General features: G+C 40.8%; 1 protein-coding gene across 1 annotated transcript in view; it reads left to right on the top strand.

Annotated features, from left to right (window-relative positions):
* The window catches only part of atp8b5b (ATPase phospholipid transporting 8B5b), a 43,855-nt gene extending 19,390 nt beyond the window's left edge, over positions 1-24,465 (top strand). Inside the window, exons 16-28 of the mRNA XM_017697258.2 lie at positions 1,544-1,732; positions 1,912-2,027; positions 8,361-8,525; positions 8,728-8,839; positions 14,119-14,224; positions 15,043-15,184; positions 15,796-15,979; positions 16,211-16,434; positions 16,618-16,701; positions 16,926-17,171; positions 18,711-18,849; positions 20,618-20,748; positions 21,958-24,465. Coding sequence (XP_017552747.2) covers positions 1,544-1,732; positions 1,912-2,027; positions 8,361-8,525; positions 8,728-8,839; positions 14,119-14,224; positions 15,043-15,184; positions 15,796-15,979; positions 16,211-16,434; positions 16,618-16,701; positions 16,926-17,171; positions 18,711-18,849; positions 20,618-20,748; positions 21,958-22,215 — 2,096 coding nt within the window. The 3' untranslated portion in view covers positions 22,216-24,465. The remainder of the gene's footprint in view (positions 1-1,543; positions 1,733-1,911; positions 2,028-8,360; positions 8,526-8,727; positions 8,840-14,118; positions 14,225-15,042; positions 15,185-15,795; positions 15,980-16,210; positions 16,435-16,617; positions 16,702-16,925; positions 17,172-18,710; positions 18,850-20,617; positions 20,749-21,957) is intronic.
* The last annotated feature ends 267 nt before the right edge of the window (positions 24,466-24,732 follow it).

Genomic DNA, 24,732 nt, shown 5'->3' with positions numbered 1-24,732 from the left:
CAATCAGTCAGATGTAAACAGTCATTCAGAGTGGATTAATGTGAAACGGTTAAAAGTAGAGACTCAGATTCTTTAACAGTGGTTGTGATAGGAACCCAGGGTCACCAAAACTGCAAGACAAATGTAGACATTTTATTTAGTATCCACCACCAGTGAACCTCCACATGTCTTCTGAGGTTTTATATGGAACGTTGATAAAGGGCAAATGTTGGTGAATCTGAAAAATAATGTTTTTTCTACCACATGGGGAGGTAACAGTACAACAAATCATATTGTATGATTAGTGTATCCTAGGTATTGTGATGTTTTGGGACATGGGGCAAAATGTAAATAAAAACAGATGTGCAAATAATTTACGCCATGTATTTCATTATTAGTGCAAAGACAACATATCAAATGTTGAAACTGGAAATTTTATTGTTTTTTTGAAAAATGTATGCTCATTTTGAATTTGGGATGGGGCAACAAAAGACTTTGTATTTTGTTATGTAAAAAACCCTGTGGTCATTTGGCAGTAACATGGTTAAGGATAAAAGAGCATCCCAGAGAGCCTGAGTCTTTCAGAAATAAAGATGGGGAGGAGTTCACCACTTTAAGAAAGCCTGCCCTAGAGATTGTAAGGCACTGCATCTTAATTTCTTCAGTGGATTTTTTTTCTCTCCTTTGCAAGGAAACTTTGTCACTTAGAAAAGAATCTAAGAGGGCACTTCATGTGTTTTTCATCAGAAGGACAGCTGTAAGGAATAACAAATAAATCAAATTTCAAGGGCATGTGTATGGGTATCCATTAGGAAACTTCCTGACACCCTTAGAGACACCCTTAATAGCACTGCATCACATTTTATCCACTGTAGGGGGCACTTCTCCATTAGAGGATCACCTAATTAGTTACTTCATTCTGTTGTCTCAGATGTAGGTACCCTATTCAACACTGCATCTCATTTTCTTTGCTGGCATCCTTTGGGATACTGTCATGTAGTGGCAGCATAGAGAGCACTCTTCCAACAAAATTCTTTCCCAACAGAAGGGCACCCATAGGAAACGTCAAGTTTACGCCATTGTAAGGGCATCTTTTAGGGCACTGCATCATGTTTTCTACACTAGAAGGGCATTCATTAAGACACAACATTATAAAAACTGAATCGTTTTTTTCCACATTAAGGGCAGCTAACAGGGCACTTCCTCCCATTTTCACCACCCTAGAGCGCACTTTAGCGATGCTTTGTCAACTGTGGGATCACCAAGGGGGTAGTCACCCATGTCACCCCCATCCTGAGTTGGCCACTGAATACCACTATCTCCACCACTATGAACAATTCTGACTCTGTAAGTTTCTCTAAAATAGAGCATTTCACATCAAACATTCTGAATGACTCTATTTACATTGCAATGATTTATTCATGAATAAAATAATGAAATTCCACTTTAATTTCAGGCCTTTTTATATCAGGTGTTGTAAGATTTGTCAAACAAAAATATTCAAAGCTGAGCTGCACTAAGACATAGAAAAACAGGACTGTATGTTGGTAATGCTCCTCTACAGGTCAGTTGTTCTACCAGGCTCAGTCTCCTGATGAAGGAGCTCTGGTCACCGCTGCAAGGAATTTTGGTTTTGTGTTTCGCACTCGTACCCCTGAGACGATTTCTGTAGTGGAGATGGGGATCAACATCACATATGAGCTGCTGGCAGTGTTGGACTTCAACAATGTCCGCAAAAGGATGTCTGTCATTGGTGAGGATTTTGCTCTTAGACTAAGTCATATTACATGTTGTAGAGAATTGTTCATTGGTACTTTTTAATGGAGATTGTTTTCTAAACTCACACCCCATTAATCACATATGATTGAGATGAATTTGAGGTCTTGTGGACCTGCATTGCATTCAGTAAATTTGTGCATGTGTATCTTTCAGTTCGCAGTCCAGATGGAAGGCTAACTTTGTATTGCAAAGGTGCAGACACCATCATCTACGAGAGGCTCCACCCCTCCTGCTCCAAAGTCATGGAGGTCACCACTGAGCATCTCAATGTGAGTGTGATTTACTTGTTAGACATGAAGGACCAAGAAGGATTCAAAAGAATAATCAAACTGAAGGTTATTTATTAGGTCTCTTTTGGGACTCATCACAGGTTTACATGAATTTTATAGAGCTTATGGAAACTTTATTTTGGATAAATGGAATTTGTTAGGATTATCTTTAGGTTTATAGCTATTGCATTAGCATTGAAGTCAGTGTAGGTGTATGGTAGGTCTGTGTGAGGCAGTGTAATTAGATATTAGTGATGACAAGTTACACAATGACAGTTAGTACACAAAGTAAATTCCCCACTGTGTTTTCATGGTTTCAGTGTCAATGGTTTAAATGAGTTGTAAACTATATATATATACACTGCTCAAAAAAATAAAGGGAACACTTAAACAACACAATATAACTCCAAGTAAATCAAACTTCTGTGAAATCAAACTGTCCACTTAGGAAGCAACACTGATTGATGATCAATTTCACTGCTGTTGTGCAAATGGAACAGACAACAGGTGGAAATTATTGGCAATTAGCAAGACACACTCAATAAAGGAGTGGTTCTGCAGGTGGGGACCACAGACCACTTCTCAGTACCTTTCTACTTTCTGGCTGATGTTCTGGTCACTTTTGAATGTTGGTGGTGCTTTCACACTCGTGGTAGCATGAGACGGACTCACACAAGTGGCTCAGGTAGTGCAGCTCATCCAGGATGGCACATCAATGCAAACTGTGGCGAGAAGGTTTGCTGTGTCTGTCAGCGTAGTGTCCAGAGGCTGGAGGCACTACCAGGAGACAGGCCAGTACACCAGGAGACATGGAGGAGGCTGTAGGAGGGCAAAAACCCAGCAGCAGGACCGCTACCTCTGCCTTTGTGTAAGGAGGAACAGGAGGAGCACTGCCAGAGCCCTGCAAAATGACCTCCAGCAGGCCACCAATGTGCATGTGTCTGCACAAACGGTTAGAAACCGACTCCATGTGGGTGGTATGAGGGCCCAGCATCCACAGATGGAGGTTGTGCTCACAGCCCAACACCGTGCAGGACACTTGGCATTTGCCAGAGAACACCAGGATTAGCAAATTCGCCACTGGCGCCCTGTGCTCTTCACAGATGAAAGCAGGTTCACACTGAGCACATGTGACATACGTGACAGAGTCTGGAGACGCCGTGGAGAGCGATCTGCTGCCTGCAACATCCTTCAGCATGACCGGTTTGGCAGTGGGTCAGTAATGGTGTGGGGTGGCATTTCTTTGGAGGGCCGCACAGCCCTCCATGTGCTCGCCAGAGGTAGTCTGACTGCCATTAGGTACCGAGATGAGATCCTCAGACACCTTGTGAGACCATATGCTGGTGCGGTTGTCCCTGGGTTCCTCCTAATGCAGGACAATGCTAGACCTCATGTGGCTGGAGTGTGTCAGCAGTTCCTGCAAGATGAAGGCTTTGAAGCTATGGACTGGCCCGCCCGTTCCCCAGACCTGAATCCGATTGAGCACATCTGGGACATCATGTCTCGCTCCATCCACTAACGTCACGTTGCACCACAGACTGTCCAGGAGTTGGCGGATGCTTTAGTCCAGGTCTGGGAGGAGATGCCTCAGGAGACCATCCACCACCTCATCAGGAGCATGCCCAGGCATTGTAGGGAGGTCATACAGGCACATGGAGGCCACACACAATACTGAGCCTCATTTTGACTTGTTTTAAGGACATCACATCAAAGTTGGATCAGCCTGCAGTGTGTTTTTCCACTTTAATTTTGTGTGTGACTCCAAATCCAGGCTTCCATTGGTTAATAAATTTGATTTCCATTGATGATTTTTGTGTGATTTTGTTGTCAGCACATTCAACTTTGTACAGAACAAAGTATTCAATGAGAATATTTCATTCATTCAGATCTAGGATGTGTTTTTTGAGTGTTCCCTTTATTTTTTTGAGCAGTGCATATATATATATATATATATATATATATATATATATATATATATATATATATATATATACATACACACACACACGCCTCATGTTTCCCCCCAGACATCTATAGATGAATTCCAAAACACCTCCACAATAACAAAGATTTGTTTTTTACACAAGGTCCTATGCAAAACTTCTCATATGTTGTCTACTTTATGTGTCACTGAAAATTAAAGAAACAGTCATTGAAAAAGATAAAAAGCCCATAAATGCACATGATCACAGGAAAGACTTTCCATTTTATTGCAGTATAAGCTACCCAATATTGATTGATTTCATTAAATCAGTTATGATGAACAAGCACTTAGAAATTCTTAGTTTCAGATGACTACTGACAGGTTTCTAGAGGTAACAATTGAGCAGATTTTTTAATAAATTAGTGGTAATTGCTTTTTACATAATCACCCCTGCCTAGTGTACAGAATGTAAATGCATAGTGATATCTAAATACTACAATGAGAAGGATATTACCATCACTTGAACTTAAATTGGATGTGCTCAGTCCTACTTGCACCCAAAAAAATTGGGCACTTGGAAAACAAAGAATAATGAAACAATTGCTGATATACACAAGCTGGCTAATGAAATCATTCTAATTAAATGAGACACATTTGACAGCCATCAGAAACTTGTATCATTACTCGAAAAAGAAACAGCAAAATTAAAATGCTTCACACTTGCAATAGGGTTAGCTCCCATTGTCATTACATTACATTCGTAACCCGTGGCCATCATCAGTGGATTAATACACTGGCATTGCTAATGGGAGCATTCTGGAGCTGGGATATTTGAAATGCCAATGAAAAGTTCCTGACCACAAGTTACATCACAAGAATGAAGTCTGGGATGGGAACGTAAGCTGGGTCAAAGATCCAGGGGCAATAGAATGCTCTGCCTTCCCAAAGAGGTAAAACAGCTAGAAGGTCCCATGGGTTTAGCCCCATAGCTGTCTTGTGCCACAGATGTAGTGGTGTCCCAGGAAGTTTGAGGGATGGGCTTGTTTGGTTGGGTCTGACACACGGGTGCATTCTGGCTTGGCTGGCTAGCTGATGGAGTCCCCAGCCTTTAGCTGAACCAGCAAGGCCAAATGCCATAGCTGCTTTGTTGGGAGACTGGAGTATCTGATTGAGTGCCCGGGCTCTGCAAAGTGTACCAGCCCGGCCAAACACTGCAGCCGCTTTGCTGGGAGACTAAGGTATCACTTGCTAAACTCTGAAATACACCACTGAGGTCAATACAAATCGTGCTGCGAGCCCTCATACACAGCTGTACACATTTGTTGACAAGCTGAAAGATATACAATTTGACTTCCCTGTGTGTGCATGCATATCATGCAGACATATACTTTACGTTTTACACTGATGATTTTGGATGTTTCTATATATAAACAACCAAAATGCATGTGAAAAGGATTCAGATACTGCCAGTGAACACAACACCGACAAACATAAGATCAAAAGAGATAGAACCATGGCAACTTAATATTTAGTGTTCTCTGTTCTATGTGCTTCTTACAAACTGCTTTGGTAACCTTTTTTTGATGGATTCTCCTATTACAGAGATCATGGTTAGATAAAGCTCAATATCTGTGTACTTGCAAAATGAGAGCAGAGTACTAAAAATATTGTATTATATTAAACTTTTAATATAATCCATCCATTATAGCCACTAAGCCGCTTCTCCGTCAGGGTCGCAGGGGGTGCTGGAGCCTATCCCAGCAGTCTTCGGGCGGAAGGCAAGATACACCCTGGTTGGGTCGCCAGTCCATTGCAGGGCAGACAGACAGACAGTCACACCTAGGGGCAATTTATCATGTCCAATCGACCTGACTGCATGTCTTTGGACTGTGGGAGGAAACCCACGCAGACACAGGGAGAACATGCAAACTCCACACAGAGAGGACCCCGGTCGCCCGGCCAGGGAATTGAACCCAGGCCCTCCTCGCTGTGAGGCGACAGCGCTACCCACCACGCCACCGTGCCGCCACTTTTAGTATAATGTTAAGTGATAAAGTTGTTTTTGACTCTGGGTGACCTTGTGGATAGGATTATTCCTGAACTTTTTTTGGAACTTCAGGATAAATTGCCTCACAACACACATACCCATCAACTAAATCCTAATAGATACAACCTGTCAAATTTGTTAGACCTGTTGACAGTTCTGGTCTTTATGCCCCAAACTGAAAGCAAAGCTTTGCAGTCACACTTCAACACTGAAAACAAGCTTGTGTTTCCAGTTTAAAGTGGGGCAAAAGAGCAAAGAATTGTCTTAAATTTGAGCATTCACACCAACCATTGCCATTTTAAGAGTACATTTATATATGATCTACATTTGAGAGATGAAACAGATCCAGAAGATGGTTTTGACACTTTATTACATTCAGACAAGACAGACTTGCCACTCAAATGAACAAAACATGCCATCTTCCACAAATACATGGCAATAGAAACATTTAGTGCTTGACTGAGCTGAACTGGCCAGTGGAGCGCTGGAGGCCAGGTTTGTAGACATGGGGCTCATTCAGCCTCTGAGGGCCAGGTTTGTAGACATGGGGCTCATTCAGCCTCTGAGGGCCAGGTTTGTAGACATGGGGCTCATTCAGACTCTGTGAAAAGCTGTAGCTGGACGTTCCTATGTATAAACAACCGAAGTGCATGTGAAGGGGATTCAGATACTGCCAGTGAACACAACACCGACAAACACAAGATCTAAAGAGAGAGAACCATGGCAATTTAATATGTAAAGTGTTCTCTGCTCTATCTGCTTCTTACAAATTGCTTCGGTAACCTTTTTTTGGGGTTTGGCGACAATTGCCGTCAGATGGGTTCTCATATCGCAGAGATCATGGTTAGATAAGGCTCAGTATCTGTATCCTTGCAAAATGAGAGCGTTCAAAGCACTAAAGGTATTGTATTATCTTCAACCTTTGGAGTCTAGTAATGCAGTAATACAGCAAAGAAATATGGTTCAAACATTTCTTAAATCTGCAAGGTCGTCCTTTTGACTGCAACTTATTAGCAAGATTGTACATGACTCACATCTGGAAGCTTATGAATAAGTGTTGAAATACACTGTGTGTCATTGCTAAATTGGTAGGTCTATTTACATTTTGTGTAAAATTCACCAATGAACACTCAGGAATCACTAAATACTGACCCATCACTTAAGATACCCTTCCATTTTTACTGAGTTGACATCAGAGATGCATGTAAATTTGTGAGCAGAGTTTACAGCTGCTGAATTTGCTGCAGCAGTTTTGAAAATTAGCAACAAGTATAACATTGCATTTTGTTTTAAAACATGGATATCATGTTATATGCAAATTGAGAAAATGCCCATAGACCCCAAAGTGTTAAGTGATATCAAGTTGTTTTTGACTGTGGGTGACCTTGTGGATAGGATTATTCCTGAATTTTGTCTGCATCTTTAGGATACTAAATGGCTTGATAATGATTTTTTTTAAATATATCCATGCATTTTGTTATTGGTTGCCCTCTCACCTTCCAGCACTTCCATGCATAACAATCAGGGACATGGTAAGAGGTTGATTAGTTGGAACAGGTGTAGCAAATTGTGGTTAGAACTAGTCTTTGCTTGAAGGTAGATCTCCAGGACCAGGATGGGAGACCATTGGTCTGATGACATTATAAGATCTATAAACATATAGAAAGAAAAGAAAACAGTGCTAAATATCTGCCCACAATATGATTTGAACCATATGTCATTTGAAGTTTAAGTGTGGGTTACAATTAAAACATCAATAGGGTGTAGGATGACCAGCAATTAAAACACAGCATATATTGGTTTTTCTATCAGGGAGGTTTCATAGGTTTATACAGGGAGATTCACATGAAAGAGGCCCCGAATATTCTGTAATAACTTTCACTAGGATGAAGCAGTCCAAACGAAACAATGTGCAATGTGCTCCTCAGTATATGGAGTTTAGAACAAGCTGGGATGCTCCTGCGTCGGAGCGATGAGGTAAGTGCTGGAAAGCTGTCACAATGTTTAACCTCTGTTTGCAACTCTTGGGTGCATAACCCCATACCCTTTCATGTGTCTGGCAGAAAACGGAGATGAGTTCCACCATCGCATGTAATGCAACCGATTACACATACATCAATGTGTATTTTTTGGTTCAGATTGCTTCATCCTAATGGGAGTTACAGCAGAATATTTGAGGCCTCTTTCTAGTGAATCTCCCTGTATTATATTAATTACTAGGGGTGTCTAGTGGACACTTGAACCCTCCATAAATTAACCATTTTGCAACACAGTTGGCTGGAGAACTTCAACTTTTCATGAAGCTTTGTATGACAAGAAATACAGCACTGAACATTTACTTGCTGTACATATGTTTGTCTAGGAGTATGCTGGTGAAGGCTTGCGGACTCTGGCTCTGGCTTATAAGGACTTGGATGAAGCAGAGTTTGAGCAATGGAGAGAGCGCCACCATGAAGCCAGCACTGCACTGGAGGACCGTGAGGAAAAATTGGATGCCATATATGAAGAAATCGAAAAGGACCTTATGGTAGAGACTCATGTTTGAAATATATGTTATTTAATTAAAAAACAATAATCCATGTTTTGGTACCAATTAAGCTAGTTAGTATTTACAAATTATTATACATTTCATCTGGTTATACATTTCATTACATTATACATAAACAGCTGTATGTTTTTGCCTGACATTTGCAAAGTTTACTGACAGATTGGTGTGGGTTTGTGAATAGCTCATAGGGGCGACTGCAGTGGAGGATAAGCTGCAGGATGGAGTTCCTCAGACCATTGAACAACTTGCCCAGGCTGACATCAAGATTTGGGTCTTAACTGGTGACAAACAGGGTCAGACTATTACATTTGCCATTGCTTAAGAAGAACTGCTGCACGAGTCATTCATGTAGTTTCTTGGTCAGTGCTTTTGTGTTTTTCTGCCTGCCCGGAGACCACAGTGAAAATTATTATTTTTTTAATGTTAGTGTTCATGCAGCTAACAATTTGTTAGAACTACTTTCTTTAAAAAGATGCTTCTTAAAGGGTTCTTCAGTAAAGAAAATGGTTCTAGATAAAACCATGCACACTCAACTACTTGCATATTTATAGTATTCTTTGCAGTTTGAAAGGGCTATTCAGATTGAAAGTGTTTGGAGAATGTGCATGAATTTGCTATATATCGTTCAAGGGTTCTTCTATTGATACAATCTTGATGTCATAACATTAGAATAATGTTTTTGGTGCTACATAGAACCATCTACAGCACACTGCACCAATCAGTGAAGAGCTCTTTCATTAAGCAAGGAACCTTTTATTCATACAATAGGTTGTTTGAGTGTTCATGGTTCTATATAATCATTTCCTTTGCTATAGAAACCATCTTTTTTTTTTTTAAGTGTAGGGTTAAATAAAATTATTTAAGTTGCAGTCACCTGCCAACTTAATCATTTGGAAAAAAATACTACAGTCTGAAACTTATTATCTTAAAAAATCTTAAATCTTACAGCTTGTTTTTTTAATGGTAGTTACTTGCTGGTGCTTAATTCTAATAATCACTTACTAACTGGCCATTGTGACACTAATTGATGCCTACACTCTAAAAAGTAATTAGGTCTAAAACAGTTCCTTTTTATGATGCAATAGAAGAACCACTTTTGATTCCTTGAAAACATTTGAATGGATAAAGCTGAATAATTTAGGGGAAGAATCTAATTGCTACCATATTTTTTCTGGACGATATTTTCAATGCAAGTTTAAATTGCAATTTTTACAAATTAGGCTTGTTATTTTGGCCAAGACGACTAGAGCAGCCTTTTCTGGCTTGAGACTTGTGCAAGACTAGTAGTTCATGTCACTAGGTTAAATTTCCTATTTAAAACTTGTGTTGATAGTATAGGCTGTAATTAAAGTGGCAGCTCTTGTGATTTAACATTTATACTATTTGTAATTGTAATTTCATAATAAAAGCAATGAGTAGTATAAAAATGTAACAATAGATGGTTCTTTAAAAAGATTTTCACATACACACATATGTTTTAAAGCACCTTATAGACCTGGCTTGACATGTGGTCCAGCAAAAAGAGCAACATTGTCTGCAAATAGCCTTCGTACATAATGCCCAAGTGACTTTAGCTACACCTTGACACCCTGTCCATGAATATCTTGAACAGGAGTGGAGACAAGGCACAACCCTAGGGGAGTCCAACACTAACACTGAAAGAGTCTGATTTAATGCCGAGTATATGAACACAGCTCTCACTCCAGGAGTGCAGAGATTGAATGGCCTGGAGTAGTAACCCCGGCATTCCATACTCCCAGAGGACCTCCCTCAAGGTATCTTGAGTCTGGAGTCCTTCGGGCCATCCAGTCCCTAAAGGCCTCTTTCTTCAGCTCGACGGCCTCCCTCAACACTAGTATCCACCAGGAGGTTCTTGGGTTACCGCCCTGACAGGCACTCACAAGCTTTTGGCCACAGCCTTGCAGCTTCCACATTGGAGGTTTTGAACAGGGTCCATTCAGACTCCATGTCCTCTACCTCCTCCGGCACATGAGAAAAGCTCTCCTGGAGGTGGGAATTAAAATCATTCTGAACAGGGGCCTCTGACAGTCATTCATGGCACACCCTCACAATTCGCTTGCGCCTACCGGGTCTGACCATCAGTCTTCCCAGCCATCTGATCCAACTCATCACCAAATGATGATCAGTTGACAGCACCTATCTTCACCCAAGTGTTCACCACATCGGATGAAGTGACAACAAAGTCGATCATTGAACTTAAGGAGCTCTGGTACCATGTACACTTATGAACATCCTTGTGTTCAAACTTGGTGCTCATTATGGACAATCCATGTCTGGCAAAGAAGTCCAATAACAATTCACCATTCGGGTTTAGATTGGGCAGGCCATTCTTCTCAATCACGCCTCTCTAGGTCTCAAAGTCATTGCCAACATAAGCATTGAAATCTCCCAGTAAGACTATGGTTTCTGTAGGTGGGGCCCTTTCCAGAACTCCACCCACTCCGCATAACCACACACAACAGTCAGTTTTCCTCTCTGCGATTTTACTTCTCATTGAGACAACCCACTTTTCCACTGGGCCAAACGTCAACTGCACGGCCACCAGCCAGGGACTTGTGAGTATCCCTAGACCTACCCGGTACCTCTCACCCTGTGCAACCCCTGAGTAGGAGAGGATTCAAACCCTATCCAGAGTTTGGTTCCAGAGCCAACACTGTGGTAGGAGGTGTGTCCAACTATATCTAGTTGGTACTTCTCAACCTCCCACACAAGCTCTGGCTCCTTCCCCCCAGTGAGGTTACATTCCACAACCCTTTTGTTTCTACACTATATTGCCAAAAGTATTTGCTCCTCTGCATTCACACAGATTTTAACTTGAGTGACATCCCATTCTAAATCTGTCCTATACCCTTTACAGCTATAACAGCTTCAACTCTTCTGGGAAGGCTTTCCACAAGGTTTAGGAGTGTGTTTATGGGAATTTTTGACCATTATTTCAGAAGCGCATTTGTGAGGTCAGACACTGCGAACCAAGCCTTCTCGTCCAAAATCAATCTCCACTCTAATTTATGCCAAAACTGTTCTATTGGGTTGTGGTCAGGACTTTGTGCAGGCCAGTCAAGTTCTTCCACACCAAACTTGCTCATCCGTGTCTTTACGGACCTTGCTTTGTGTACTAGTGCACAGTCATGTAACAGGAAAGGGCCATCCCCAAACTATTGGATGAATGAAATTGTCTAAAATCTTTTTCACTTGGCACAATGCAGTCAGACAAGTACTGTTCTCCTGGCAACCGCCAAACCCAGAGTTGTCGTGATTAATTACTCCACAGAACACATCAGTATGCTCTAGAGTCTAGTGCTGGTGCTTTACACCACTGCATTCAACGCTTTGCATTGCACTGGGAGATGTAAGGCTTGGATGCAGCTGCTCGGCCATGGAAACCCATTCCATGAAGCTCTCTACACACTGTTCTTCAGCTAATCTGAAGACCATATGAAGTGTGGATACTCACAAGTCCACGGCTGGCGACCATGCAGTCGGAGTTTGTCCTGGTGGACGAGAGCATCGCCTCAATGAGAATTAAAATCGCAAAGAGGAAAACTCTGACTGTGGTGTGTGCTTATGCACCAAACAACAGGTCAGAGTATTCAGTCTTCTTGGAGTGAGTGGGCAGGGTTCTGGGGTTCTTTGGGATTCTCTCCGGTGGTGAGGGAGGCCATCACGCTGAAGAAAGGACTCCTGATTCAGCAGATAGGTACTGACAGGCAAAAAAGCCGCAATGGTGGCAGAAGCAAAATCCAGGGTGTGGGACGAGTTTGGTGAGGCCATGGAAAAAGACTTTTGTTCGGCCTCAAGGAGGTACTGGACAACTGTCCAGCAACTCAGGAGCGGTCGGGGTGGCTGCGCCCAAGCTGTATTCGGCAAGGGTGGAGAAACTCTGACTTCAAATGAGGATATTGTCGGTCGGTGGAAGGAAAACTTTGAGGAACTCCTTAATCTGGGAGACGTGCCTCCCTCATGGGAGTCAGGGCCAGAGGCTCCTGGTGTGTCAAGTTCCATTTCCCTGGTGGAGGTCACTGAGGTAGTTGCTAAGTTCCTCAGTGGCAAGGCACTGGGGGTGGATGAGATTCATCCAGAGATGCTTAAGGCTCTGGATATTGTGGGGCTGCCATGGCTAACACACCTCTGCAATATTGCATGGAGCTTGGAGGATATGTGACAACTATTGGGGAATCACACTGCTCAGCCTCCCTGGGAAAGTCTATGCATAGGAGGCATGGGAGTTTGCCAATCCAGTCTACATGTTTTGTAGGCTTATGAACATGTTCCCTGGGATATCTAGTGGGAGGTCCTCCGGGAGTATGGGGTGCCGGGGCTACTACTCCGGGCCATCCAATCTCTGTACTCCCAGAGTCAGAGCTTTGTCCATATACTTGGCGTTAAGTCAGACTCTTTCAGTGTTAGCGTTGGACTCCACCAGTCTGTGCCCTGTCTCCACTCCTGTTTGTGATATCGATGGACAGAGTGTCAGGGCATAGCCGGGGTCAGAAGGGCATTATGTGTGGAGGCTGGAGGGTGGCGTCTCTGCCATTTGCAAGTGATGTTGTTTTTTTGGCTGAATCATATGGATGCCTCCAGTGCTCACTGGAGTGGTTTGCAGCTGAGCGTGAAGCGGTTGGTATGTGGGTCAGCACCTCCAAGTCTGAGTCCACGGTTTTAGCCCGGAAAAGGATGGCATGCCCACTCCAGGTAAGGGAGTTAAAGTATCTTGGGGTCTTGTTCACGAGTGATGGGAAGAGGGATTGTGAGATCAGCCAGAGGCTGGGACAGGCGGCAGTATTAATGCGGTCACTGTACCGAACTGTAGTGGTGAAGAGGGAGCTGAGCCAAAAGGCAAAGCTCTCTGTTTACCGGTCGGTCTACATCCCGACCCTCACCTATGGTCATGAGCTGTGGGTAATGACCGAAAGAACGAGATCGCGAATACAAGTGGCGGAAATGAGGTTTCTTTGTAGGGCGGTGGGCTGCACTCTATTTGATAGACTGAGGAGCTCGGTCATCTGGGAGGAGCTTAGAGTAGAGCCACTCCTTCTCCGCATTGAGAAGAGCCAGCTAAAGTGGTTCGGGCATTTGATTCGGATGCCCCCTGGATGCCTCCCAGTGGGGGTGTACCAGGCACGGCCTACCTGGACAAGTCGCTGATGCTCAGCTCAAATTCTGAAGTTATTAACGCTAGGATTCAAGTATGCATTTGCACCAGAATTCAGGCTGTGTGTTCAAGGGCTTATTATTTATTTCAGGCTTTACAGGACAACTTGCAGCAGAACACACTGACCGTATTTTAGAGTGTTTTTAGTCTTCTGACTCAGCAATTATAATTCTTTCAGTTTTAACAAAATTATCTTGCACAGTGCAGCTATAAAAACTTTAAAAATGGTAAACCAAATGTGGCTCTTCTCTGCAGTGCTTTTCTTTGTTACGGTTGTTGTTAAAACATGTACATCATCTTCTTAACAACACTTGTCCTTCAGGATTTAAATTTGATTGTATAAAATGTGAGAAAACGCATGCATGCTCTGTGTTGACATGACTGTCTGTTATTGTGCAGAAACGGCTGAGAATATTGGCTATTCTTGCAACATGCTCCGAGAAGAGATGACAGAGGTGTTCATAATAGCAGCCGATACAGCAGAGGGCGTTAAAGAAGAGCTAGTGTGAGTGTCTTGCCCCTCCCTTACTGTCATCTCAAGTTGGAATCATAATTGCATGAATTTTGTTACCAATGAGAGTGAGGCGGCAGTAGAGCATGACCTCAAATGAAATTCTGAAGATAAATACATCTGAATTTGCAGCATTTAGCAGATGCTCTTATAGCGATTTACAAAAGTGCTTTGTTATACATTCTCTGAGCAGACCTTTGCTAAGCTCAGATATGGCTAGAAACAATAGCCTATAGGAAACAGTGGTTAGACATACATTCCAATAAGTGCAGTACAATATCTTACAATGCATAACTTAACCTAGTGCTCACGTAAGTGCTGTAAAAAGAGATGTGTCTTCAGTCAGCGTTTGAAGACTGCAAGAAAGTCTGCTGTTCAGACCGCCAGCGGGAGTACGTTACACCACCTGGGTGCCAGGACTGGGAAGAGCTGTGATCCTTGTTTTCAATGAGTCTTGAAGGATGGCTGGTCAAACCGAGCTGTTCTTGAAGCTCGAAGGGCTCGAGGCACAGTTTGAGTTTTGACCATTGCTATTATGTAGGGAGGGGCTTGTCCATGTTTGACTTTGTAAAAATCAGGGTTTTGAATCTGATGCAGGCAGCTACAGGTAGCCAGTGAATGGAGCGCAGCAGTGGAGTGACATGAGTGAATTTAGACAACTAGAACTTTAGATGTCAAAATGTGATTCTTTCAATGCTAGATCCTATTAATGCTGCTTCTGTAATAAATTATTAGTGATATACTTACTGAAACTTCCTTTGGATATTGAGTTGATATCATATTTTGACACTGACATTATCTTTTATGTTTAGGACTGCCCGAAAAAAGATGTCACCTGATTCACCAGAGGAGCCTCCCTTTCTAAAGAGCAGGTTTAGGGGTCAAAAATCACAGGTGGTGCTTGATGAGGAGTCAAACGGAGAGTATGGCCTGGTGATTAATGGACACAGCTTGGTGAGCACACTTCGTAGATAGATGCCCAAATAAGAAACTCTGGGTCAAAACTCTGTGCTTTGTTCTTTGTACATTTGCTCTCTGAATGTAACTGGATCCTCTGAATTATGAGGTTGTCAAGAAGTCCACAGACGACTATTGCTACACTCAAGCAAACAGTATTGCACATGTATAGTTGAGAGGCTTTGACGGTAGCCTACAGTTTAAGTAGCTAGTGTTGTTTCAGTGCCATATTTGACCCCTACTGATTTCTTCTGTTTTCACATATTAGTTACAATTGATCAGAATTAGAGTTAGAATCAATTTAATTTGCCAAGTATGTTACACATACAAAGAATTAGGCTTGGTGAGTGAACACATGCATGACATGCAACACACTTAGCAGACCAGACAAGCACACAGACAGGTAAAAAAATATTTCTCTAAGGGATAAATAAAATAAAAAATACAATAAATAGAATAAAGAATAAGAAACCATTATTGTTTCAGATCTTTAAACAAAATTGAGCATAAATGACAACCTAAGAAAACACAGTGCATTTTTTAAGTGACCATTTTATTTGGGTTTTTTTTTTTTTTGCTCTCTCTTTCTCTCTGCCTTCTCTCTCCAGGCTTATGGTCTGCAGAAGGACTTTCAGCTGGAGCTGTTGCGGACGGCCTGTATGTGTCAGACGGTAATATGCTGCAGGGTCACTCCCCTGCAAAAAGCCCAGGTGGTTGAGCTGGTCAAGAAGTACAAGAAAGCCGTTACACTCGCCATTGGAGATGGAGCAAATGATGTCAGCATGATCAAGGGTGCGTGTCACTATGAGAGAGGATCAGGAAGAAAAGGAAGGAGATATGTGTTTGAGTTAATAATGCTGGATGGTCCTTCCTGGAAAATAAAGAAGTTGCACTGTAATAAACTGAGCTTTCTGATGTAGTTGTAATTCACCACCTGCAGGTACACAATGAACTGCTCTGTCCCAATACAAATGTCATTTTCATATGATAAATCTTTCTTTCTTTCTTTCTTTCTTTCTTTAGCTGCCCATATTGGAGTGGGTATCAGTGGTCAGGAGGGCATGCAGGCTGTTCTTTCCAGTGATTTTTCCTTTGCTCAGTTCCGATACCTACAGCGTCTCCTGCTGGTCCATGGCCACTGGTCTTACCTGCGTATGTGCAAGTTCCTGTGTTACTTCTTTTACAAGAACTTCAGCTTCACCTTTGTGCACTTCTGGTATGGATTCTTCTGCGGCTTCTCAGCCCAGGTGACTATTTTATGGTTATTTCACTGTTAAGCATGCGATGAATGGCTAACTGCATTTTTTCAGGGTTTTTTTTACACCTTTTGAAAACATCAGCTGAAAACAGATTTTCTTATAATATGAAAAGTATTTGAAAAATAACTAAAGTATTTGTTCAGTGCTAACTGTCTTATCTCACTGAAACAGACGGTGTATGACGAATGGTTTATCACAATGTATAACCTGGTGTACACTGCATTACCCATCATTGGCCTCAGTCTTTTTGATCAGGTTTGTGCCTCCAGTCCATGTGAACGATTGTAGACTTGTGACTCCTCATACATGTGTACATGTATACCTTACCCTGACTCATTGATTTAGATAGCCTGTTAGCATGAAGGCAGATTTTCCAAGTAAACAACAAAGCACGTCTGTAATTTCCTTTTCCTAACTGCATGTAACAGTATGCTGTAAATATAGTTGTAAATATTTATACGTGTATGTTTAATGTCCAGGATGTAAATGACCGTTGGAGTATGCAGTACCCCCAGCTGTATGCCCCAGGGCAGAAGAACCAGTACTTCAATAAAATGACCTTTGTGAAGATCCTCCTGCACAGCTGCTACAGCTCCCTCATCCTTTTCTTCATCCCCTATGCTGCTATGCAAGACACTGTCCGAGACGATGGCAAAGACATTGCGGATTACCAGTCTTTCGCCTTGCTGGCCCAAACCTGCCTGCTTGTTGTTGTGAATGTGCAGGTAAACAGCTTCAGTTAATATATAGTGCTGACCACTAGCCTCAACTGCAGAGTCAAGAGTCAAGATACTTTGTCGTTGCACAGAATACAGCAAAATTGGGCAGCAATCCTAATGGTGCATTAACAAAAGAAGACTAAACTACGAATGAAACAAAATAATAAGCTAATATAAAATGCAATATATGAAACGAAATACTATATCGTTTAAAATAAAAAAGTAAAATAAGAAATAAAACTATAAAATAATGACCGTAAAGTCACCTTTAAAGTGCTAAAAGCAGTGTGTAAATCTCTGACTTCACATCGACATACAAACTACTCTGTCTGATTCATGTAACTTTCATACAACGTGGAAACAAACAGAGATTTAGGCGCAAAAGAATCAGCATCAGTGCATGAAATCGAGCGCCTCATTTACATGTCATTTGCATACCAGCCTCAAGCACGCCCTAAATCGTGCAGATGTTTCATTAGTAGACAAATAAAATCACAGCATGAAATAACATATTTAAACCCTGTATTATTGCATTGTATGAGATGCTTCTGCACTACCTGTGTTTTATATTGTTTATGTTGTGGGTGGAGTCAGTAGTATAAAACGTACAGTGTAACTTTTGTACTAGATAGCCATGCAAATTTTTAGTAATATTGTTATTGGTAATGAATTTTATTCTTATTACTGGTATTATAGACAATATTGATAGTAGTTTCTGCAAATCAAGCATTTTTTTAGGTTGTTATCATTAATGTTAATATCATTAAAAAACATTGAAATTTTTTATATATTTTATTCTTTATTTAGCAAAAAATGAACATCAGAGTCAAGGTTTTTTTTACCCTTTCAGGCACAGGAAAGAAGCCAAACTGAGGTAACCTCGAGGTGATCTAGATTAGAGGTGGGCGATATGGCAAAATAGTAATATTGCAATAATTAAAGAACTTATCACAATGCACAATATGTCCCAATAGTTATTTTTTTCTTACATCTAATAAGTTGAGACAAACAATGGAGTGCCACCTGAGTGGCAAAATCAATTTTATAAATTACAATATTGTATTCAATACTCCAGATAGTTTGTGACAGTAAATCCAGTTCAACACGGCTAATTAGGCTCTTCTTTAAATAAAACATGTAGTTGTTTAGTGTTTTTAAGCACTGACGATATCCACAATATGGTCAGAAAAGCATATTGTGACATTGTTATGTAATTTATCACAATAACGATACATGTTGTCATATTGCCCAGCTCTAATTTAGATAGCCAGCTTAGCTTGCTCTTTGGTCAGTCATATGTCATTTGTGTAATCAATTCTCTCTTTCATAATGATAAAAAAAAATCACTCCCAAGCAGTGTTTTTTTAATAATTCCTCCCATTATAAAGATACATCCTCATTTCTAAAAAAAAAAAAAACACTGTGGAAAATGTATAACTTTCATGCTTTAAAAGTGTGTTTACAGCGTATGTAGATGGTATGTAGATGGTATGTAGATGTATGTAGAGTGTTGCTTTATCTGCAAGTTTTGTCTAAACATTTCAGCTTGGTCTGGACACGTACTACTGGACAGCAGTGAATCATTTTTTCCTGTGGGGAAGTTTGTCTGTGTTTTTTGCCATCACCTTCACGATGTACAGCAACGGCATGTATCTCATCTTCACCTCCTCTTTCCCCTTCATCGGTGAGTCACCCCATCACTCAGCACTCAGTATGTGTGAGAGGGAGCTAAATGAAAATGTCTCCCAAAAGTATTCAGGCTGGAAACAATGTAGGAATGCTAATCAGGATTCGTCAGAGCTGTATATTAAATGTTTATGTATTTTTGTGTTTTTCTAAGAGATTTTTTAAGTTCAGTTGTAACTGCCACTGATCTATTATTACAGTGTGACATGGCTATAGCGAGTAGTGTGCTACAGATACTCATTAGATAGGATAAGACTTTTCTCAACATTTTTTGGAGACTTTGTTATCAACCTGTGGGCTGTGTTAGCCCGAGATGGAGATGTTCATCAGGGAGCTTTCTCCTACCTTGTTTGGTGCGGATCTATCAAACTTTTGTCTTGGTTTGCTCAGTTTTGACACGTGTGAACACGCCACCCGTATTCTGATCTGCATTAGACAGCTGAACCAGTCCAGAAAAAACCTGCAGGTCTCGGTCCGCTTTTAACTGAACCCCATTCAGTTCAATGCTGGTAGGAACGCATTATATGATCAAACGATGGATATTCATAAATAGAGCTAACTTTCTTCTTCCTCTTCCAGCACATCAGTGCTGTATACTGTCGGTATAATCTACCTGTTTTAACCTCTGACTATCAGAGTCTGACACAGAATCTCATTGCTCTCATATCATTCCTCCAGCTCAAGCTGCAACTGATGAAAACAACAGAAGAGCCTTAAAATAATAACGAAGATCTGCTCTTGATTTCTGAACAAGCATCTGCAACCTGAGTAGTTAAACTTAAATTGATAAACTAATGACAAAGAACCAGATATCTAGTTAGGTTTATTATTATTGGTGATAGTGATGGTGCTAATCCAAAAGCCCACTGAGTGGAATGAGGTTTATTTCTAAAACCCACAAAACAAAAGAGACCAAACAGTCACTCCAGTGTGAAAGCCAACAGAGTAATTCCAGTGAAAATGAACTGCAGCTGCAAATCACAGTCAACATCTACCATTTTTCTTCACCCCCTGCCCTTTTTAATGTTTGTTAACATAACTGTAAATTCTGATTTCTTTGAAGTGAAATGGGCAGTTACAGGTCCTAATTCAGATGTTTTCAGAGTAAGCAAAAAAAGAAACAAAAGAACACTAAAGGAATTAAAAAGTTGATTTTAGTTTTTCTGTGGGCCGCTATGCTTTATAAACTGTTATAAACAGGTGGGCCTTGGGGTGGAAACGGTTGAGAACCCCTGCCTTAGTGGCTATTCAATAAATGGAAATTGTAACTCTAATATCAGGAGAGCTAGAATACTGTTGTCTCTTGATTGTGAAATGTTGTGACTGTGTTGAGCTGCTATTGAGCAATGTGTTGTGAAAGGGGAGAGGTCGCAACCCCCTGCTGGGAAAACAGTTCATGCCAACTGCAGCTTTCTTTATATCAAACAACATTTAAAAACTTATAAATGTTGACTTGCCTGCTTACCTATGAAGGAATAAATCTATTTCACTTCTGGTTTGTGAATCATACACATTTCCTTCAAAGTAAAGTCTGTCAACGTTATTGAAAGTAAAAAGGTGGTTAGTGCTGTAGCTGAAGGAAAACAGGTGTAAAAACTGAAAAGGGTTTAAAAACTACTGTGAAGAGTGATCTGTCACCTCTAGTTGCTAGATAAATAGGTTAACTGACCTGCACTAGGCCTAGTTCAGTGATGGTCACGTTGTCATTTTGGTTATCACTTCCGCTGAAGCTCTAACACTGATCAGTGTTCCTATGTGTAAATCAGGTACTGCAAGGAATTCTCTGAACCAGCCCAACGTCTGGCTGACCATCTTCCTGACCACCCTCCTGTGTGTGCTGCCTGTAGTGGCTCTTAGATTTCTGCTCATTCAGCTCCGGCCAACCATTAACGACAAGGTAGATCAGAACACACAAACACATATACAGAGACCATCCTTTGTTTATTTACTTTCCAGTCAAAAAGGCCATTAAGTACAATTTATTCACTTTCATTAGATATTAGATGATCCACTTGCAAAACAAAGAGGAAAAAGTAAATAACTTAAAAAAAGACGGGTGTTTCCAAAACTGGAGTTCAAAAACTGATTAAAGATACAAGAGAAAATGGTACTCCTAACAACCACCTGGGAGTCCAGACCTCAACATCACTGAATGTGTTTGGGTTTTGACGTTGATCTTGAAAAGCAGTAAATGCAAAACTAACGTCTGAGATTGAACTTTAGAGGTGTGGAAAATGACCTCTCCAGATTTTAAAATCTAAAGGCAAGAAACTGGACAAAATGGAAGCTGTAATAAAAGGCAAAGACTGGACACACATAATATGATATTATATTTAGCTTTTCATGCTGCTGTTCAATTTTCAGACTCCTGTTTATTTTTTTATTTATTTATTTCCTGAGGTCTGAAATGAAAAACCTGATGGTCATTGTGACTGGAAATGAAATAAATGGAAGGTGAACTGTGTCTTATATAGATGAGACAGATGTAAGATGCAGTGTGTGTGCGTGTGTGTGTCTGTGTGTGTGTGTGCGCGTGTGTGTGTGTGCGCGTGTGTGTGCGCTGCAGTGTTGGAGCAGTAGGAGGGCTCTGTGCTGACTCATATCAGCAGAGTTATTTCTGGCAGCAGGCTGATTGCAGTCACAGTCTTATGACCTGCACTCATTCACAACTAAACATCTCTCTGCTTTGACATTTACATTTGAACTCTTTCAGTTGTATTTATTTATTTATTTATTTTTGATGGTGTGCCATAACACAAATCTCACAGGCTATTATGCTTCCCTACAATTTTGCACAAACTTAACGCTTTTCCTTCCCACCCCGGCCTTTCCTCTTCTCTGCTTTATTTCTACTATTCTGAACTCTTCTCCTGTCCTCTCCTTTTTCTCCTCTTTTACATTTTCCTCTCTTTTCTCCCACCCTCTCCTCCATTCTTCTCTCCCTTCTTGTCTTCTCTCTACTCCTCTCATCTCTTTATTTCTCCTCTCACCTTTCCCTTCCTCTCCCTTCTCTTCTTTTTTCCTCTTTTCTCTGCTTCTCTCCACTCTTTTCATTTTTCCTCCTCTCCTCTTCTCTTTCTTCTCTCATGCCCTCTCTTCTCCATAGGTGCGCTATAAAGTGAGGCAGGCCAAAGCGGTGCTCCCTCCTCCTCCTCGCCGGTTCCCACGGCGACGCATCAGCACCCGTCGCTCTGGTTACGCCTTCTCCCACGCTCGTGGCTATGGTGACTTGGTAACATCGGGTCGCTTCCTGCGCAGGCCAGTGAAGACCAGGCTAACATTGTTCCCCTTAGTGGAGTCACCTTTAGCAGAAAACTCACCACAGACCTACCGGAGCATTGGAGAAGGAGCACAAAGATCCTAACAGGCCTGACACTAGGGGGCACTCTCAGGGACACACATATTTTCTTTTCAATACTTTTTATGACATGACCTTCACAAAATTCAACTCGCCACTTGGAAGTATATCAGAACTACATTACATACATAGCTACTCACAGCTTGAGTAGGGAAACGGCACAACAAGGAGCATAACACACTCGCGAGAAAAGTCTGAACATAACATACATCGATTTTATGAATAATTGCTTGACTAAAAGATTTGCTTTAGAACTGTGGTGTTTTGCCTTTATTTATTTCTTGTTAGATAGATGTGTAGCTTTTAGCTTGCTAGCTATCTAGCTAGCAGAGTATAATAATTAAGTTGTATCAGTAGTCTGCAATCGAAAACCCATTCTGAACATAGCAAATTGAATGTTATTTTAAAATATTCAACCAGTATTTTTATTGCTGTGTCTTATAAAGTAGTTTATCCTCCAAATGGAAATGCAGCAGGTTACAATGGTTTCAATGAAGCATTGCCCCTCTGAGAGCTCATCTAAAACTTTACTTGAATTAATACAATAATAGAATGTCCCTTAAGGATTATCCCCTGAGGGGCAATAGTGAGGCCAAGTTAACGAGGGCTTGTTTAAAACAGTACTGGAACATGCAGTTAATGTTTTTTGGGCAAAGGTGTAGTCCATCTGATATGCATGGTACCATGTACCCACTAGGAAATTAATGAGATTAGCATATACTTGCTTAAAAATGCCCAGTCTCCACTCGTTATTGTCATTGTGAAATATTGAAAGCAAAGTACTGAATTGATGCTGACAGTTTTGAATGACTGAAATCAAAACCTTCTACAACTCTACAGTTGGGACCTTGGCTAAACCCTTCCCCCAAATACTGGTTGTCCAGTCAATGCCTAGACATTGCAAGTTTTCAGTAAAATATGCTGCAGCTGGAACAGTAAATCAGAATCCCGATATGCCAAGTGTTTGGAGTAAAATGTTCCCATTTCTAAAAGGAAAGCACAGATGAAGAGGTCTGGAGGGAAGAATTTGAAAGACTTCTACAAATTGAAAAATCACAGAGAACATGTAGACTTCTGGTTTAATGCATGTGGCTTGGTTAGCTAACTAGCAAGCCTAATTGACATCTTATGTTCTATGTGCCTTTAACACGTTCTGTTAAATTGTTCCTTGTGAAAATAGCATGAAGGTAAGGCTGTGAATTTGATATAGACAGAAAATGTACATTTTCAAATTTTAAAACACCTAAAAAGTCTTGTTAACCACATAAGTGTCAAAAAGGAAGTTCTTTTGATTGGTTAAAAGTGGAGAGAGTGTGAGGGTCTTTTGCATGGGTGCAGCTTGAGGGTGTATAGCTGTTGTATTGATAAGAAGGGGGATCTACAGGTTACTCAGACTGCCTGATGCTGTGATTTTGCCTCTTTTTAAATTCTGTTTAATGTGATGTGTCATGTTGGTGTTTCATGTCTGAAATGTCTATGATGTTGTGTAGACTGCATGTGTCAAATTGCAGTCCAGAGGCCCACAACACTGGTGGTTCTTTCTGTGGTCATCCTAAGTATATAATTCACATGCAAGATATAGGAGAGGACCTATGACTAAACTAGACTAAATGTACTTAAATTAAATGGTAGATTGTTCAGTGTTGATGTTTTCAGTGTGAAATTGCGCTTATTAACATACAAACATTTTTCATGACTGTCTTATCCAGGTATGACAGTAATTATAAAGCTTGCTGTATATGCAAAATGTTATAAAGTTATATTTAAAAAAAAATACATAATCTCTCCTGGCAAGTTTCCAAAAGCTTGTACATGGCTGTAAAGAGTCACCTATATCTACAAAATCACAAAACAGTATTTTGTTATTTAATATATGTATAACTAATACAACCTACTTAATACAGTTTACAGCTTTTTAAAGTTCTTTAATCCATTATCTTCATGTGTTAAAGCATTGAAGAATGTAAACTCCACAGCGCTGTGGAAGTTCAGGACTGCGGTTTGACACTCCTGTCTGGACACTGGATACTGTAAAGCAAAACTTGAGCTGATGAGAGATTATATTTTGCTGTCCTAATGCATGTAGTTTCGTTTAGCCTACTGTTCTCTTTTAATTTAGCTGTGCTAAACAGGTTTTCAGGATGTGTGATATTTATGTTTGGCTTTAACTGAGGTACCACTGACATTGACCTGCTCATTTGAAAGTGTCATCATGTTTTGTATGCTGATTGATTCAATAAATTTTGTTGAATTACATTTTCCTAACATACTTTTGTATTATGATAAACAGTTGAGGCCAAATGTTTACAAACACCCAGTCTAAAGGTATTAAAATTCTTTTCACAACTCCATACATTTCATGGTACCAGACGTTTCCTGTGTCAAGTCAGTTTGGGTAAGTAGTTTCCAGAAGAGGTGATTTCAAAATAATTGCTATGATACCGATTTTTTGTGCACTCGTTCAGCAGACCTGACCAAACATGACACTGCCACCACCATGCTTCACAGTTGGGATGGTTTTCT

Source organism: Pygocentrus nattereri, chromosome 18, assembly GCF_015220715.1.
Source record: "Pygocentrus nattereri isolate fPygNat1 chromosome 18, fPygNat1.pri, whole genome shotgun sequence".
NCBI classification, from domain to species: domain Eukaryota; kingdom Metazoa; phylum Chordata; class Actinopteri; order Characiformes; family Serrasalmidae; genus Pygocentrus; species Pygocentrus nattereri.
Note: the sequence above shows the minus strand (reverse complement) of the source record. Positions and strands in the feature narration are given on the sequence as shown.